The sequence below is a fragment of the Tuber melanosporum genome (assembly GCF_000151645.1).
Source record: "Tuber melanosporum whole genome shotgun sequence assembly, scaffold_30, strain Mel28".
Taxonomy (NCBI): Eukaryota; Fungi; Ascomycota; class Pezizomycetes; order Pezizales; family Tuberaceae; genus Tuber; species Tuber melanosporum.
Window position 1 is genome coordinate 559,233 of NW_003298975.1, and position 16,222 is coordinate 575,454.

The 16,222-nt window shown below is 49.0% G+C and overlaps 3 protein-coding genes; 1 reads left to right on the plus strand and 2 right to left on the minus strand.

Annotated features, from left to right (window-relative positions):
• Nucleotides 1-1,960: 1,960 nt before the first annotated feature.
• GSTUM_00006961001 (uncharacterized protein) lies at nucleotides 1,961-3,516 on the minus strand (the record flags this gene model as incomplete). XM_002839063.2 has 3 exons in its annotated part: nucleotides 1,961-2,793; nucleotides 2,875-2,892; nucleotides 2,960-3,516. The coding sequence occupies one exon, from the start codon at nucleotides 3,514-3,516 to the stop codon at nucleotides 3,283-3,285; it is 234 nt and encodes a 77-aa protein (XP_002839109.1). The 3' UTR covers nucleotides 1,961-2,793; nucleotides 2,875-2,892; nucleotides 2,960-3,282.
• Nucleotides 3,517-9,310: 5,794 nt separating this feature from the next.
• GSTUM_00006962001 (uncharacterized protein) lies at nucleotides 9,311-11,681 on the minus strand. XM_052355778.1 has 1 exon: nucleotides 9,311-11,681. Exon 1 carries the CDS (start codon nucleotides 10,441-10,443, stop codon nucleotides 9,649-9,651), a length of 795 nt encoding a protein of 264 aa, XP_052211745.1. The 5' UTR covers nucleotides 10,444-11,681; the 3' UTR covers nucleotides 9,311-9,648.
• A 1,743-nt stretch (nucleotides 11,682-13,424) lies between these two features.
• GSTUM_00006963001 (uncharacterized protein) lies at nucleotides 13,425-16,050 on the plus strand (the record flags this gene model as incomplete). XM_002839065.2 has 1 exon in its annotated part: nucleotides 13,425-16,050. The coding sequence occupies one exon, from the start codon at nucleotides 13,425-13,427 to the stop codon at nucleotides 15,261-15,263; it is 1,839 nt and encodes a 612-aa protein (XP_002839111.1). The 3' UTR covers nucleotides 15,264-16,050.
• Between the last annotated feature and the right edge of the window lie 172 nt (nucleotides 16,051-16,222).

Here is a 16,222-nt window from a genome sequence, read left to right on the forward strand (position 1 = left end):
TGTCCGACCACCGCAACCTCCGCCTCCGCCTCCCCACGGCCGCAAAGTAAAAAGGCAAAAGAGGTTGCACTACTATAGTCATTCTACTGTACTACCGGTACTAGGCTGGACGGGACTAGAACCGGTTTTGGCCATGGTGAAAATCTTTTCAATCACAGAAAAGCAATTCGGAAACACGAGAAAAACGCATCTTACTTAGTAGCAGACGCATGGATAAACAGGATAAGTTGGCTCCCCTCCTCCTATCCCCATTCTTCTTCTCCTCCTCCTCCTCCAACATGCGGTGCTGTAGGATACTGTAGCCGCGCTGTAACGAGAGTCCCTATTGGTCGGTCTGGCGGTTCAATGGCTTTCTTTTTTTTTTTTTTTGCTCGAGTAGGGTAGGGAAGAGTTGGGGAAAGAAAAGGATGAAGTGTGGTGTGTGGAAATGTGTGGTGGTGGAAGCACTTTTCTTTCTTTCTTCCTTTTCCTTTCCTTTCAACCATGCGCTCCCCACCGGCCGGATATCTCTAGCGAGGGATGTTTTATCCGTCCCATCTTGACAGCTTTCTCGGCTTTCCCACCACCGCCCTCCCATCTTCCGGATCCGCGCGGTAATCAAAGTGAGGGAGTTTTTTTCAGGCCGATATGATATCTCCAACTTCGTGTATACTTTTTTTCTTTCTTTCCCTTCACAATCGGAGAATTAGTTGCGGAAGCTCCGTTGGATGGCCACGGGGTTCACTTACTGCACGCTTTAGGCAGTGATCGGCCAATTCAGTGCTGTGAGATTCCCGCCTTGAATGTTTCTCTTTTGTTTTGCTATTTCTGGAAATCCCTAGATTGTTTTGTCCCCAACTTTTGACATGTTTGGGTGAATGCGTGCGTAATGTATTCACGCACGATAGCTAATCCAAGGCGGGGACTAGATTTTTTTTCGGGGATATATATATATATGTATATGTATAAATAAGTATAAATTATCATGTCGGAGAGCGGCCCCGTGGGACGGAGTCCGGGTTGGCAAGGGGGATATTGCTTTTGTCCTGCCCGCTCCCCGATATGCAATGAAGGTTGCATAGCGTAGTAAGAATGAAAAGAGGAGATGCTCTGGACTTCCTGCGGAGGTCAAGAAGAGAAAAGAAAAAGGAAAGTGCGAGACTTCGATTTCAGCCGCCACATTTCCGATCTCCGGCCTTAATAGACCATGGTATTTCATTTTTTTTTTCCCTTTCGTTTCCTCATCTCTTCCAATGGTAAGGCTCTCAATGATAAGGAACGTGTGTGGTCAGGTTAATCTTCGATGGTGCCACTAACTTTTTTATGTCGGGACGGTTCTGATGCTCCTCCCACGATGGGTTGCTGTGTGGTATAGTATCGATATAGCCCAGTGAGCGAGCTGGAGGGGGGCGGGGGGGGGTGGTAGACGTCCGGGTATGCGGTCAAACAATTTCGAAAGAAAAAAAAAAAAAAAGGGAAAAAAGAAAGTGTTTCCAACCGGCCCAAGGGATATCGCTGCGGACTGTGCTCGAGTAGATACCGGGAAGGTGCTGGGTGCTGACACCACAAACCGGAGCCCTAACTCAACCACCCCTCTTGGCAGTATGATATCTACGATATTAACATGTCGAGAATATCCAGGACGGCCCATGCTGAACACGGGGGTTTTGGAAGTGAAAGTTGCCAACTGATATGAGTGTTGCATTTCTTCCACTCGCGAGTTGTGAATGCATGATTCGCTGTAAAGTGGGTTTACGGGTCTAGGACTCGCGGCATTCAAGGATCTTCGTCGATCGTCCGTCCCTTCCCTACCGGTATTACTCACTGGACAGCACATTATCTATCCCTTAATCTGTGCAAATTTCTGGCGCAGTCAGTGACCTTGGCTTACCGAGGGTCGTATATCTAGGGAGCTCTTGCTGTGACTTGACATGTGTAGAAGGCATCTACACACCTAGGGAAACTAAAAGGCGACAAATACGGGCGGCGGCGGGGGGATAGGTTCGGTCCATGGATCCGTGGTAGTCTATCATGTCAATGTCCTCGAGTATGTAGCCTATTCTACTGGGCCGCCAAGACGTTCTCTCTCCATCTTGCTGTCATCTCCAAATCTTCAGCTCAATGGCTTCTCGATTTTTTGTTTTGAACTGTGCCTGACTGCCACGTTCGACCTTTCGTTACGATATTACTTTCCGATCGTTAATTGGAAGATTCCAACAGCCTTTGAACTAAATATAACAAACATCCGGTCGAACATCCGGTCCCCTCGTCGATCACTGTTGAGGCTAGAACTTCCTCAACATCTTTGATTAACCAGTGCAGATACCGGTAGGGGCGGAATACTCGAGTAGAGGCCACCGGTGCGACCTTGAGGTGGACTCTACTGACCTCTCTCCCGCTCCCACATACCTAATCACCCCTTCCCCTCTCCTTTTTTGGGGGCCATGTTGGACGTGTAAGGCTGCCGATATTTGGGGGGTCTACCAGGGTATGTGCTGATTGAGTGCCGTGGTAACCAAGTTACCGTATTGTTGCTGGATTTTTCGCCATCATGCATAACTGCAGAAGGTTAGGGGTCTCGCAATCAATCGTGTATCCTATTGCGAGCGTTTGCTCCTCCGACAGTTGTTTCCTTGGTGTTTCCACTTGCGCGGGCTGCCCCCTCTTCTGGCCTCGGGATTCGCGCATGCATAAATTTTCAATCGGCCTTCTTCAGCTTAGGCCAATCCTTTCAGTAAAGCGGGAGCCGTGTTTATTTGGTGACCGTTTGATCATTCTGTATCGAAGTTGTGTCGTCGATTTTTGTATGAGTAACTGTGTGTGTGCGTGTGTGTGTGAGCAAATGGCGACACTCGCGCTCCTCTGATCTGTCAATCGGGAAAGTTGTAAACACACCTAGCTATTGAAGTTTCCCTAATACGTAAAACTTGGGTCAATAACCCAATTGTTTAGATTGAAGGTTGTGAGATCGTTTTCTTACGTTTTGTGTTGAGGGGGGGGGACAAAAATGGCATCCGGGACAACTTCCAGTCACGTTTTCGGAGCGACCTCGGTCGGTAGGAAATTTCATCAATGATCTTGAGGAAGCGGCTGTTGCAATGTTGGATAAACTTCGGAGGACCTGCATTCTCTGGCCCATGGTATCGATATATGAAACGGTGTATAAACGGTGCCAGCTGCACATTATCTCGGTGGTATACTCCTCCTAGGGGACAAGTACGGGTACCTCTCGCAACATTTTCTCTGAGATAATCAACCGCAGATCCATTTTGGGTATCAGGAGTTTCTATAGGTGGATGCATGCTATAATAGCCTTGTGTCTGTCCGGTTAGTGGCTGGATCCTCGGGGTTATCATAGGCGAATACCATTCCATGGAGATCCCTATCATTGTATATCTTTTCCATGCGCATCCCCTCCCAATTCCCTCGAAGCAGCATTCGTAACATGCCATTGACAACTCGGAAAGTGGGCTTTCTGTGCGACCAATCAAACCTTGAACCAACTTCAAGGAATGGTAAAATAGGGCGGTGCTGCATTGTACTCGGACTGTATCAATGGCGTTGTTGGCTGAGTGATTGCATCATGGTGTCTGACTGATCTGGACGGGGACGCGAGCCATAACCACTGCTCGTACCACCGGCATTCCCTACAGACGCAGCATGCAAGGCGTGATACCAATCGTGACGATGTGGAGATGTGTCGCATGCCGGTATTATCTTTGTCCTTGTTTGGTAGCCTGGTGTCGGCTTGGTTGTTCTTCTCTTGGTTACTGGGTTGGCTGTGCTCCGACCATCAGAAACACTGGTCCAATTGGAATTACTGCTAATCAGTAGTCTACCCTGGTGTCCTAACTTGTGAACTTATTCACGGCGAGCGTGGTAGGTAGTGGCCTTATTGATCTGCTATGGGTAATAATTTATTAGCGAAGGCGCACCTTGGTTATGATTGACCCACTTACCATTGGCGCCCATGGATTTAATACGAGTTAACAGCTTTCTAACTGATCCGGAGACCGGGTTATTAACAATTCGCTTCTTCGAAGCCCACGCTAGGATCTCGATGTGCCCTGTGGCTCTTATTTAAAACCGACCCGACCATGACTAATACGCTGCCGTTTTGAAATCAGCAGTCACGAGCATATCGAGTGATCACTGGAATTTTTGGCGGCAAACCGGGCATTGATATCTTTCGTCAGAGTCGCCACGAGCACATAAGAAGGGTCTGCAACTAGCCCTCGGGGTTTGGCCTCGAGGCCTGAAATCTCTTCCGCACCGTCCTAATACGGGGGAAAGCTCCGGTGGTCGTGAGGAGCTGAGGAATGAGGGGGAAGGAGAAGGAGAGGGAAGAAGGGGGAAGGAGGCGAACGAGGATCTTTATGCAGGAGAATGTAGAATAGAACTGGAGCTCCTTTCACGCCCGGGTTTATGCAGTCGATTTGCTGCCCTCTCTCCGCGCCGTGGGACCGTTGGGCGAACGAGCTTGTAACCATGCGCTCCTACTCATGTTTCCCCTTCCCCACATTTGCCCGTTGTTAGAACCTCTGCTGGTGCGATTGGAAATTCGTCACCAAGTACTGAGCACTCAAGCCATGGTGGTGTCAGCGTGTTCGGGATCCGGCATTGTGGGATGTTGTATCAAAATCGAGCCCGGTTGTGGGGGTTCGGTGGGTTTTGGGTGTTATTGATATAGTAATAAGAGCAGAGGCATTTATGGGGTAATGTGGAGTTGAGGAGGGTCTCGCATGTGTTTTCATATGTGGGGTACAGTACTGCATATTGTGGCTACTATCATATATAGTGAGCTACTATATTTGGATGTGGATCCTCAACTTGCTGTAGGGACATCTCTGGATAACCCTCGGCATTGGCACGGAACAGTCTATACTTCATGTGACATATTGGGAGCTAGAGTGGGAGCTTGAAGCTACCATGAGTGGGTAGGGTAGTCTTATCAAACCGACTACATATTACTGTGGAAAGTGGGATTTCCATACGGGTCACTGCAGAGGGTACTACTTAGCTAACCACGTATCGGTATCACGTTACCACATGTTCTCCCTCGCCATATGGACTACGATTCGGAACAGCTAGCATCATGTATGCGAGGTCTCTTGCGCCGAAAAGGGCGATTTTGTGCCCACAATGTCGGGAAAAAGCTGGCCATAAATGCGGGTATCACAAGCTTGCCGTGAATTCACGTATCTGGTACAACCCTTGAGCTGAAATCGATCTGCTCATAGGCAGTGGAGATCACTGGGGTACAGAATTACACAGCATTATAAAGCATTAGAACTAATGCAGTACCAGTACTCCTACTCGAGTAACTCACAGGTGGTGTAGTTTTTCCGACGCACGCTGTCACGCTGCGATATGGGAAAGGGTCCGGGAGCAATGCTTTCCCTCTGTTCCGCATTGGGAACCCCCTTCTTTCTCAGGCAGGCTCATGTTTTTTTTGTTTTTTTTTCTTCTGGCAGATTTTGATTTCTGATATATGATGTATCACGAGTTCTTAAGGAATATCACATAAAAAATGGCGGAATTATAACTGTCGAGTGTTCCGCTTGCCTTATGAACAGCCCTGTCCACCAATGGGACACCGTAGTACCGTACCGTACTGTACAGTACTGTACACCCCCGAGTGGATATTTCGGGCCAACAATATAACTATCGCCCCGAATGCGTACAAACCCTCTTATGCCTAAAGCGCCGCCGCCTCAGGCACGGTAGAGGATGAAGCACAAATTCTCTGCAGCACCGAGTATCACGTTCAGTCCCACAGTAATAAGGATAGGCGAAACTCTTCCCCGCGATACCTGAGCCAAAGAATCTTACACATCGTGAGCACATATCTCCCCAAAGAGTACCTCACCTTTCAAGCCATGAGGAAAAAGCAGGGGCCTACATTTGCGGATTTAAGGATGAACCATTGAAGTCGTGTCTAAAGAGCTCACCGCCGTACCCGCATTGATAGCTGCAGCGAGAAGCTCCGGAAAAAGTCGTAATTGGGGGAAACAATCACCCCAGAGAACTCTAGTAAGCTATTTGCGTTTACGGTGTCTTGATACCGCCCCAGCAAGCCTCTCCACCAAAAATTTTCGCACTCCAAAACGGACTGAAAAATACGAGTGCAATGTTGGCTATCGTACAACAAGTTTATTGTATTATAGCTTGCCCTAACATGTAATATGTGCCCTGTGAAAAGTTTTCCACAATTCCGGCGGGATGATTGGGCAAAGAACTATTATAACAGCGCATTATTACGCCTCAAGGTCGGGAGCCTATCAGACACCCGCCCTATCATTTTTTACCTCAGATAAAAATGCATCCCAGGAGCAGCAGCCTAGAGCCCGGCAGGAAGAGAGTGTTTTATCCAACCCGTTTCTTGGCGATCATCTTCAATGATGTGTCTTCCACCATCCACAGATACCCCACGCTTTTCAGGCCCGGTTCCGTAGATCTTTGTCTGAGATGATTGTTGGCGGAGGTGAAGTTTCCGGCAGAACTCCACAAGGGAAAGTGCACATGCCCGCGAATGGGACGGACATGTTATATCACAAAAGCATAATGGGCGGTCGGAGGGCCTGCTTTACCATATTTTGAACGTGGAGCCTTGTCTCGCTCCGGCGCAGGTTAGCACCGACTTGAGATAAACCTAAAAAATCAATAGCGGGTACCGGTGCGGTGGAAATTGTGTCGGTGATCGAGTAATAATCGATGCGAGTGCCATGTCGTTGGAGTTGCCTCCTCTGGTAAGGACCGACGTTTTCTTTGTTGTTTTTGCTGTGCTTTTCGTCCCTCTTCCAAAGTAGGGATTTCCCGAGCGCATGGCAGATACAAGTACCAGTTTCTACGGTACTGTGCTCGAGTGCTCGAGTACTGCACAAGTTGAAGAGGAAAAATCAAGGATACTGGGGGCTTTTTATTAGTCAGTGAAAATTCCCCACATATGGTCATTTCTGATAGGTGGTTATGCCTGTGAATTCAAGAAGGGGAAGGAAATTCTGCGCACTCTCTTGCTACTCTTCTTTATGCTAGAAAGAGTTAATTTATAATATGCATCTCCTTGATTGAAGCTGCTAAGAGCATGACAATCGCTTCGTAAAGACATAGTCTAGGCCATTTTGCAAGTGAGCTATGCGAACGGTCGGATGCTGTAACACTTTACGTCATCAACATTTTTGTGGCATCGTTGCAATGGGAAAAAGGGCAGGAAAAGCGTGGGTTCGTTCAAAAGCAGTGCAGTTGCGAATAAGACGGACTGATCTTTTTTCCCCCCTCTGGCGAGTTCTTAAGCTGCTTTATTTTTTTCTTCTTGAAATATACGGCCAAGTACCGGTACTCGATTACTTATCATGAGGGCGCGTCTGATTGTCACCCCGAACCTCCCTATTTTGGACTCCTGGTTATAAATTTGCAGGTTTGTGGCGAGGCGAGGCTTACTGGTATTCTGCTTTTGAGCACCAACGGAATATATAAGCATTCCATTCGAGTGCATCTGCCGGATTTGCATGATAGGCAAAGAAATCGTTATCCACACTCCAAGTGCTGTAATGTACGAGTACTGTGCTTGTACTGTACACACGCCCAAGTTCTTTCAACCCGGAAAACTTGCATAGCATAAACCTTCTCCAACCTGGGTCTGAATACCTCTAATAGCCGGGTCGCAGTGCCGTAATAAGGCCAAACAGTACTTGTAATGAGAAGTGCTATGTAACAAGCAACAACAACCTCTCCCGACACCACCCACAAATCCATCAACGACACTTCTCTCACCAACCCGTTCGTGCCAGCTCAGACTTGTCGTAGGGGCCTATGTTAGCCTCCAATTCGATAAGGAGCCGTGCCCGCAAAGTCCATTCAGTGGGAACGCCTATATCAAAGAACTACTCGCTTTTTGAACGAGTTGCTGTACTAGTAGTACTTGCACTGGTATGAGACCGGTATTGTACTGTACTCCAACACCAAAATTGCAATTCTTGGCATTTTATTCCGGGCAATCGGATAGGCCGCTGCGAGTCTCAGGTTCCCGTACTGTACTCGAGCACAATACGGTACTATTGACCCAACCCGTCAACTTGCAACTTGCTATTGTGGTTTTCCCGTTGGAACTCACGCATTGCCGTTAGGATTTGAAGAGAGAGAAAAAAACCTCCGTCGTGACAGGGCGTGCCCTGGTGTCTCTCCCCTGATTCTTGAAGCTGTCACAGAGGGGTCCCGTCAATGCCAATTCGGGCACTAGAGCGGTTGGATTTCGAGGCAGAATACTATTGACACTTTCGTGTGCGGTACTGTACTCCCGAGCCCTATTAATCCACATTATTCGGGCACTTCACTAATCGCGGCAGTTGGAGGAGACTTGGCTCGAGGATGCAAAGTCCCGTGAGGCTATCTGCCGGCGCTATCATATCGCGCCGTAAAATTATCTCGCGGTATCGTGTCACTGGTGCGAACATGTGTGAAGGCCTCAAGCGCATACAGAGTTGCACATACAGTACAAAGAAGGGAGGAGGGGATATCAAAGCTCCATAGACGGCTCAATAGGAGATTAGGATCCTAAAGAGCTAACCTTTCACATATGATATTACCCCTATTATGGTATGATGGCAGAAATACCAACATGTTGCGCGGGTGCACAGGGTTTGCATCTGCGATGGTATGTCCTCCTCACAAGGTGGTCCGTCCATTCACACGAGGTGGAACATATCATCATATACTATACCATCCAAATACGCATCGAACCCACACCCATAACCACATCACCGCACAGGGGAGAAGGAAATAAAGTTCATCCATCCGCACAAGGAAACCTTTCGCAAAACTTACATCTTGACCCACACACACCTTTCTCCCTTCACCCCCTCCCCCTCTCCCACTTCTTCACGGAAACCGAAAACAACCCCGAGTGATACCCCATGACACACCTCCGATGCTAGCTTGGGCGCGCCACAAACCTGAAAGGAACCCTGACCGGAGGAACCCTGACCGGACAGGCTTTTACCTGCATACCCCCATAAGTATATGGCGTCACCTCTGCATACGAGCAAAGTAAAAATAAAACGTCCCGGGGATCATAGCACACGGTAGCGGCAGTAACAGCATATCGGACAGGAGCGGGATCACTGGACGATGGGAGGATTGGCTGTTTCCGGGGCATCGCGGGGTGGAGTATGGGTTTGTATCACATGATTGACGTTCCGGGGTTTGGGGGTGATGGTGGTGGTGATGGTATGATGGAAGGGGTGCATTCTTGATTGTTGGTCAGCTGGAATGGCCGGGTCACACTTTTTCACTTGTTTTTTTTTTGTACCTTGTTTGATCGCGGTAACTGAGGTGGGTGGGAGATGAATTAATATGGATACTGATAGGAATGTACAATGTAGTTGGTAAGAACAAGGATATAGGTGAAGAGAGGGAAATAGAGGAAATGAAGAGGGAGGGGGAAGAGGGGAATGACCGAGGGATTGGGTTCTCGGTTTCGATCTAGTATACAATCTGTTGGTACTGTACAAAGCCTTTTTTCTCTGCCGCCTTTACTGATGGCACGCGTGCTTGTAGAGAGAGGTTTAATAGCTGTGAAGTGAATGAAACGTGACGTTAAGAACTTGTATACGAATGCGAAGAAGAAAAGTCTCCTCCTTTCTCTATTTTTCTCTCTCACACCCACTCTCTCTAGGACCCCCTGGCCCTGAAGAAGTCATCTTCTTCATATTCATCGTCATCGCCGTCGCCATCGCCATCATCATCACCATCGTCCAACCCCCCTCCCCCCGTAACCTCCACTTCAACAACTTCCATCTGTGCACCCGTGATAGGATGCTTGCTCTTGAGCGCCGCCCTCCGCTCTTTCAGCCTCAAAACTCTCTGTTCCAGACTCTCCATCTCCTCAAACTCGTCGAGTAGTTTCTGCTTGGCATCCTCCTCCTCGCCCTTGCCGTAGTCATCCTCATCATCTATCCCTTGCTCCTGCTCTCCCCCAGCGCTATTCAGTGTCGGCGCAGCCGTAATAACTGTCGCCACGGGAGGTACACCGGTAGTTGCCGCGGGCGGCGACTCCGCCGCAACCTCGGCCTGAAACGCAGCCCACTCGTCCTCGTCTACGTCTTCCAGACTATTCTTTTGGAAAAAGTCTTGCGGTAGTGAAGTTGCTGCTTCGGACATAGGATCGTCATCCGCAGTGGCAGCGGTGGTGGTGGTGGGTTTCGAGACTCGGGAGTCTAGTATCTCGACCCGTTCGTTGCTGCTACTACTACTACTGACGGGGCCACCAGAGAAGAAGTCTGCGGGTAGGTTTGCTGTTGTCGGGGCGGACATTTTGGTGCGTTTTGAGGATAAGCCGGAGTTCTCTGTGAGTGGTCTTTTCCCGGACGGGCGGGAGGGAGGAGGAGGAGGAGCGGTAGGGTTTTTTTTATTGTTGGCTTCGCGTTGACGGCGTTCAGCTTGTAGGAGTTTGCGGACGTCGGCCATGGTTGCGATGGTGGAAATGTAAAAATTTTATTATTTTTATTTATTTAAGGAGTAAAACAATGCGAGTGAGTAGTGGTTAATAAAGTACCGCAATGGGATGGGAGGGGGAAGGTTGAGGATAGATAGCGGGGATGGTGATGTAGCTTGGAATGCTGAGTGTAATATGGAGCGGGGTTTGCGGTAGGCTGTAAAGGAGAGGAAATGGAAGCGGTGAGATGTGTGAGTTACAAGCGTGGTGAGTTGTGTGTGGTGTTTCGGCGATGATGGTGAGCTGCGGCTTCTCTTTACCCTCTCAGCAAATCAATGCGAGGGGCTGACTTCTGATTTGTTCGGTAGCAAGAGTCCCTTTAGGGAAATTACGCGAAGATCCCTAAGCCACATACTGTACCACACAGGTTCTCAAATAAACGCGGTAAGGGTGTAAGGGTGGTCATGGACCACAGGCGTTGGCGGTGGTCAATTGTTCCGTCGCTTCCTTTTTGGTCCTAGGAGAGAGAAAGAAGAAGAGACAGAAGGGGAAGAGAGGGGATGAAGCCAGGAACCCTCGCTGCTTTCATCATCCATCATCAAGTGAATAGTTTTGTTCTCATCGCCACCAACCACCATCAGGACAGTTCTCCTTTCCCTCTCCCCCTACACTATCCTTCTCCTTCCACTCAGTCTAACAAACTTCTTACTCCATCAAACATTTTGGTACCGGTATCCCATCTGCCACATCCGCCCCCACTCATTCTTGCCATCAGCAACAGAGAGGGCATCCCCCCGCTTCGAAGTAAAAAAAAACCAAAAAAAAACAGAAGAACAACACGGGTGGAGGGATTCTCCTCCCATCTCGGAGTAATCAAGAGGGAGAGATAAGAAGAAGCAGAAACGAGAAAGAGGAGAGAAGGCTAGGAGATTGGGAAGACAGGAGAAAAGGAGTTGGAGGACTTCCAATCTCTCATGTATCTTTGGTTGTGAACACGACAAAGCAGTTGATTCGTGAAGAGCGGAGAAGGATCAGGAGAAGAGGAAGAACCAGAGGCAAAGGAGGTCACGAGACCATCCGACGAAGTTTATTCAGCATAGAAGGAGGGGTCAAGCCTTGTTTACAACCATCCGTCCATTCCTTTCTCCCTTCCGTGCTGCTTCTTATCTCATCGAAATCGTGTATTCTGCTATCTTATTTTTTTCTTATTTTTTTTATACCTCTTTTTCCTTTCCTTCTTCTGTTTTCCTGGAGGAGAAAGTTGGCAGTTTGGGTGGATTTGAAAGGAAAGTTCTCTCGGAGACTGCCCGTTTATTTGTCTGTTTTTTTTGCCTGCCTACCCTGCCCCACTACAGTAGTCTACGCTTTCGTGTAAAAATTTCGGCTGTTGGGGCTAGCCATCGCCAACCCCAATCCATCCTTTCAACCAACGACCACCGACTGCTCCCACCGTCACTACCAACCCCCCAACCCCCCCCACTAGATACATCATCACATCCTCAGTCGCCGTTAGATACGCGACAAAGGGGTGAATTTTACGAACAAGCCTTTATTCTCTAAACACACACGAGATCTAATTCAATTCATGGCTGGTATGCCCGATGCAACCCACCCAATTTAGGAACTCGGTGCTTTTTCTTTTCTTTTCCGTGTCGCTAACTTGGTTTTATTTGCAGAGCCGCGTCGCAGTGTCCGATCCACGAAGGGCGTGAACAATCGCCTCTCAGATATCGGTACAGATGTCGCGTCGCCTACACCTAATACTCCCGTCGCTCAGAAGTCGCGAAAGAAGTCCACTGCGAAGGGTCGCGTCACGCCTCCTCCCCCTCCTCCGCGGTCCGAGTCGCCTAAGGATGATGAGGCTGAGGTGAAGGGCGGGGCGGACGATATAATTCGCTGTGCGTGCGGCGCGACGGAGGAAGATGAAGATGATGACCGGATGATGATTCAATGCGAGGGCTGCGAGGCATGGCAGCATACCGCTTGTATGGGAATTGCCAAAAAGCACATCCCGAAGGTTTACTTTTGTGAAGTTTGTAGTCCGGAACTTCATCAGCCTTTGTTGGCGCAGATGGCGAAGGGGGAGAAGCCTTGGGAGAAGCGCCCGGGTGGGAGACGGGCTAAGGGGGCTAAGGGAGCGAAGGGGGGTAAGGGGGCTAAGAAAGGTACTACGCCTGCGAAAAATCAGAAGAGTGAAGTTACGCCTGCTAGAGGTTCGAAGAAGAAGGAACCAACTCCGGTTCCTGTTCCACCGAAGGAGCCTACTCCGGTGGCCGAGCCCAAGCCTACTCCGGCAAAGAAGGCCGCTCCGAAGCGAAAGAAGGCAGAAGTGAGGAAGGAACCGGAGCCTGTCGCAGAACCTGTGGCAGTGGTGGATGAGGACAAGATGGATGTTGATGTTCCTGTTGCGCCGGAAGCTCCAGCGGAGCAGACCCCTGCTCCGGCCGAACCTTCCGAAGAGATAGACCGCGAACGTACGGTGTCCATGGAATTGTCTCCCGCAAAGGAAGCCGAAATCCTGGGCGCGAAAAAGCCCACAGCAGTTGTTGAGATACCGGCGGATCCTAAGACCGTTGGGTTTGCCAAATCTCCTGTGATGTCTCGAATTGATGATTCTCGTCCCAAGTCTCCCTTAGCTAAATCCAAGGATCATCGGCTGAAGGTAGAACCTCGGAGAGACTCTGTTGTATCCAACAAGCGAAAAGCGACGGACGAATCCGACGGCGAATACAAGGCGGATGATGATAAAGCACCCTCTCAAGGGCCGCAACCCCAAATCGTGTCGGCTGACAGGCAGAAGCAGCAGCCCGAGAAAAAGACTCGCCGTGTGTCTTTAGCAACTGCGGCCTCTGTTGATACCACACCTGCGAAAGCGACACCAGAACGTAAGCGCTCATCTATACCAAAGCCACCCCCAAAGAAGGTTAAACAGGAGGATAATACGCCTCAGAAGGAATTGGTAGAGTCTGTTGATGAGCTCCGAAATGAGAGTCGTCGTAAAGTTGTTGCACATATGATTTCTTCCTTGCTCGAAATTGCGACTAAGCTAGTCAATGAGCATGATCTTCATCTTGGAAAGGACCAGACCGCTGAGCAGCTATGTGACAAGTTATGTCTGGAGGTAGAACATCATGTTTATTTGATTTTCTTCAAGGATGGTACCCTATCAAAGGAATACTCTAGGAGAATTATTTCAATCACGCATAATCTTCGCGCCAACGGCTTGCTGAGCACGGAGCTGTTGAGGGGGGGTGTTCAGCCGGCGCAGTTAGCAGCAATGACCTCGGAGCAGATGGCCTCCAAAGAACTTAAAGAATTCCAGCAGCAGGTGAGATTACAGTCGGAGAAGCATCACACTCTAATCACAGAGACTGGGCCACGGATTCGGAGAACGCATAAAGGTGAAGAGGTCGTAGGTGAACTAAAGGAGGGGATGTCTAATGGACAGGACACATTACTATCCGGCCCAGTATTACCTCTGCTAGAGCGCGACGACAAACCTGCGACTTCCTCGAAATCGCCCACGGAAGACCCCAAGGACACCAGTGCTACGCCTGATCAAGGGGATGCTGGACAGAGCGCGCAACCAGCTCTTATTGATACAAAGAGTGCTGAGAAGAATCAATTTAACATCGAGAATGTCTGGAACCATGTGGAATCACCTGATACCGATAAGGTTACAAGACAATTTGGGTTGGGCATAGCTCCTCCTTCGACATGCGTTACTGGTGATAGCAAAATCGATAAAGATATCGACATGCTCCTGAAGGAAGATGACGGTACTGGGACACCACCATACTCACCCGCCATGTCAGAGTCAGATCATTATTCGCCAGCTCAGATGGAGGAGGAATCCGTGTGGAGAGGGCGAGTGGAAATGAATGGCATAGCTAGTCTTTCCTCTACGGCTCGTCTAATCGGGGGCCTCGAGTACATCGGGTCGTCAAAATGGTACGAGCTTCTGTCGGATGTTCTGCAAGTTGACGGTCGTATAAAACACGATCGGGCAACGGAATACCTATGCGGTCAAAAGTTTTCCAAATCCAGTTCATTGATCATGGCATCATTGACCCCAACGGACTCGAACGCGGACCGGGAGTTCAACATGTTATTTGACTACTTCAAGGAGCGAGATCGCTACGCCGTTGTGGGAAAGCACGCGCTCAAGTGCATTAAGGATCTTTACATTGTGCCTATCGACACGAATGATAATCTCCCAGACTGGTTTAACGTGCTCGACCCACCGCCTACGGTTCCGGAGAGTGGCAGGGACAACAGACTCCTAGTCATAATATTTGTTGTTATCCGCAGCCAAGTTGGCCTCTCGGCCGCCGCTCCCACGCCGACTGCGTCTGAATCGCCGTACCCACAACAGCAACAGCAGCCGCAACACTCTCGTCTTGCGGAGCAGCCATATGCATCCCCGATCACGCACACCCCGAAAGCGCAGTATCATCAGCAATTGTCATACTCTCCGCAGACACCGCAACCCCAACAGCAGCAGCAACAGCAACCCCCGATATATAACTACCCCACAGCCCCCGGCGCCTCCCCTCCCCAACAGCAACAGCAACAGCCAGGATACAATACATACTCATACTCTACCCACAACGGTAACTCTGCATCCCCACCACCCGCATCCGCACCTGCATCCGAACCCGCACCAGCACCGGCGCAAGAAACCGAACTCTTGCAAATGGCCCGCGACCTCCAAACCATGATTCCGGACCTCCCGCTCGACCAGCTCCTCGTGATCAATAACATGCTCAGGGAGAATCCGGAGATGCAGACAAATGATCAGGAAATTGTCAAGTTGGTTGAAGCTCATCTTGGTGGTGGCGGGGTGTACTAGTTTAGTTTGGTGTTTCTCCCTTTTTTCTTTATTTTTCCCGCTCCACCAGTCTTTATCAGCGATATTTTCATTTGTTTTCCTGCCTGCTTGTTCCCGGGATTTGTATTTCCTCTTGAATCTCTTTCGTTTCCAACTGCTGGGCTTCGCTGGTCACTTTTCTATTTGTGGGTCGGGGGCGTTTAAAACTGCTTTTGTCTTATTTGCTGCACGCTATGCTGGATGGATGGGTGGAGATGGAGGGGGAGGATGACAGTGGCTGGCAGTAGTAGTAGTGGCGGATGGGAGAGAATATCACGAGAAGTGTTGTGGAGAAAGTACCGTGTCAATCTGGGTCAGTTTGTCAGTCAATCGGCCTTTGTAACACCTATTACATTTTACTTTTCTTTTTACTTTTTTTATACTTTCCTTCTTCACCTGAACCCAACTCCAATAAGTAAATCTATTTCTTTTAAGTTATCGTAGCTATTCTCCTTCTCTCTCCTTTTTTATTGTCTCGGTTTAGTTTTTCAATTCATCCGTCTATTTGTTACATTCTCTCCTTATCACTGACAGAAGAGAATGCATGAGTGAGTGGAGGAAAGAATTCCTGATACCATTGCTTTTTGAATATTGAGCTACCTACCATTCCATGCTCGCTCTCTCTAGCTGTTATTATCGTTAACTCCCTTTTTTTTTTTCTTCCCTTCTCTCACCAGGGTTTATTAACTAGTTTTGATTGCTTGCTTACTTGGTTCGCTCGTTTACATGCGTTATCTGTTGGCCATCGTGGCCGCTGGTATCTTGTTCCTGTATTTTCTTCTATTACGGCTATGTCCTGTTCGTGATTGGAGGAGTGGAGAAGGGAGGGAAGTGTAGCAGTATAATAGGAAGGTTAAGTTAAGCTTTTGCTGAGAGGAAATGAATGAGACTATCATAAAAGTTAAGAGTTAGGAAAGTTAGCTCTGGGACCGCCAGCTGGC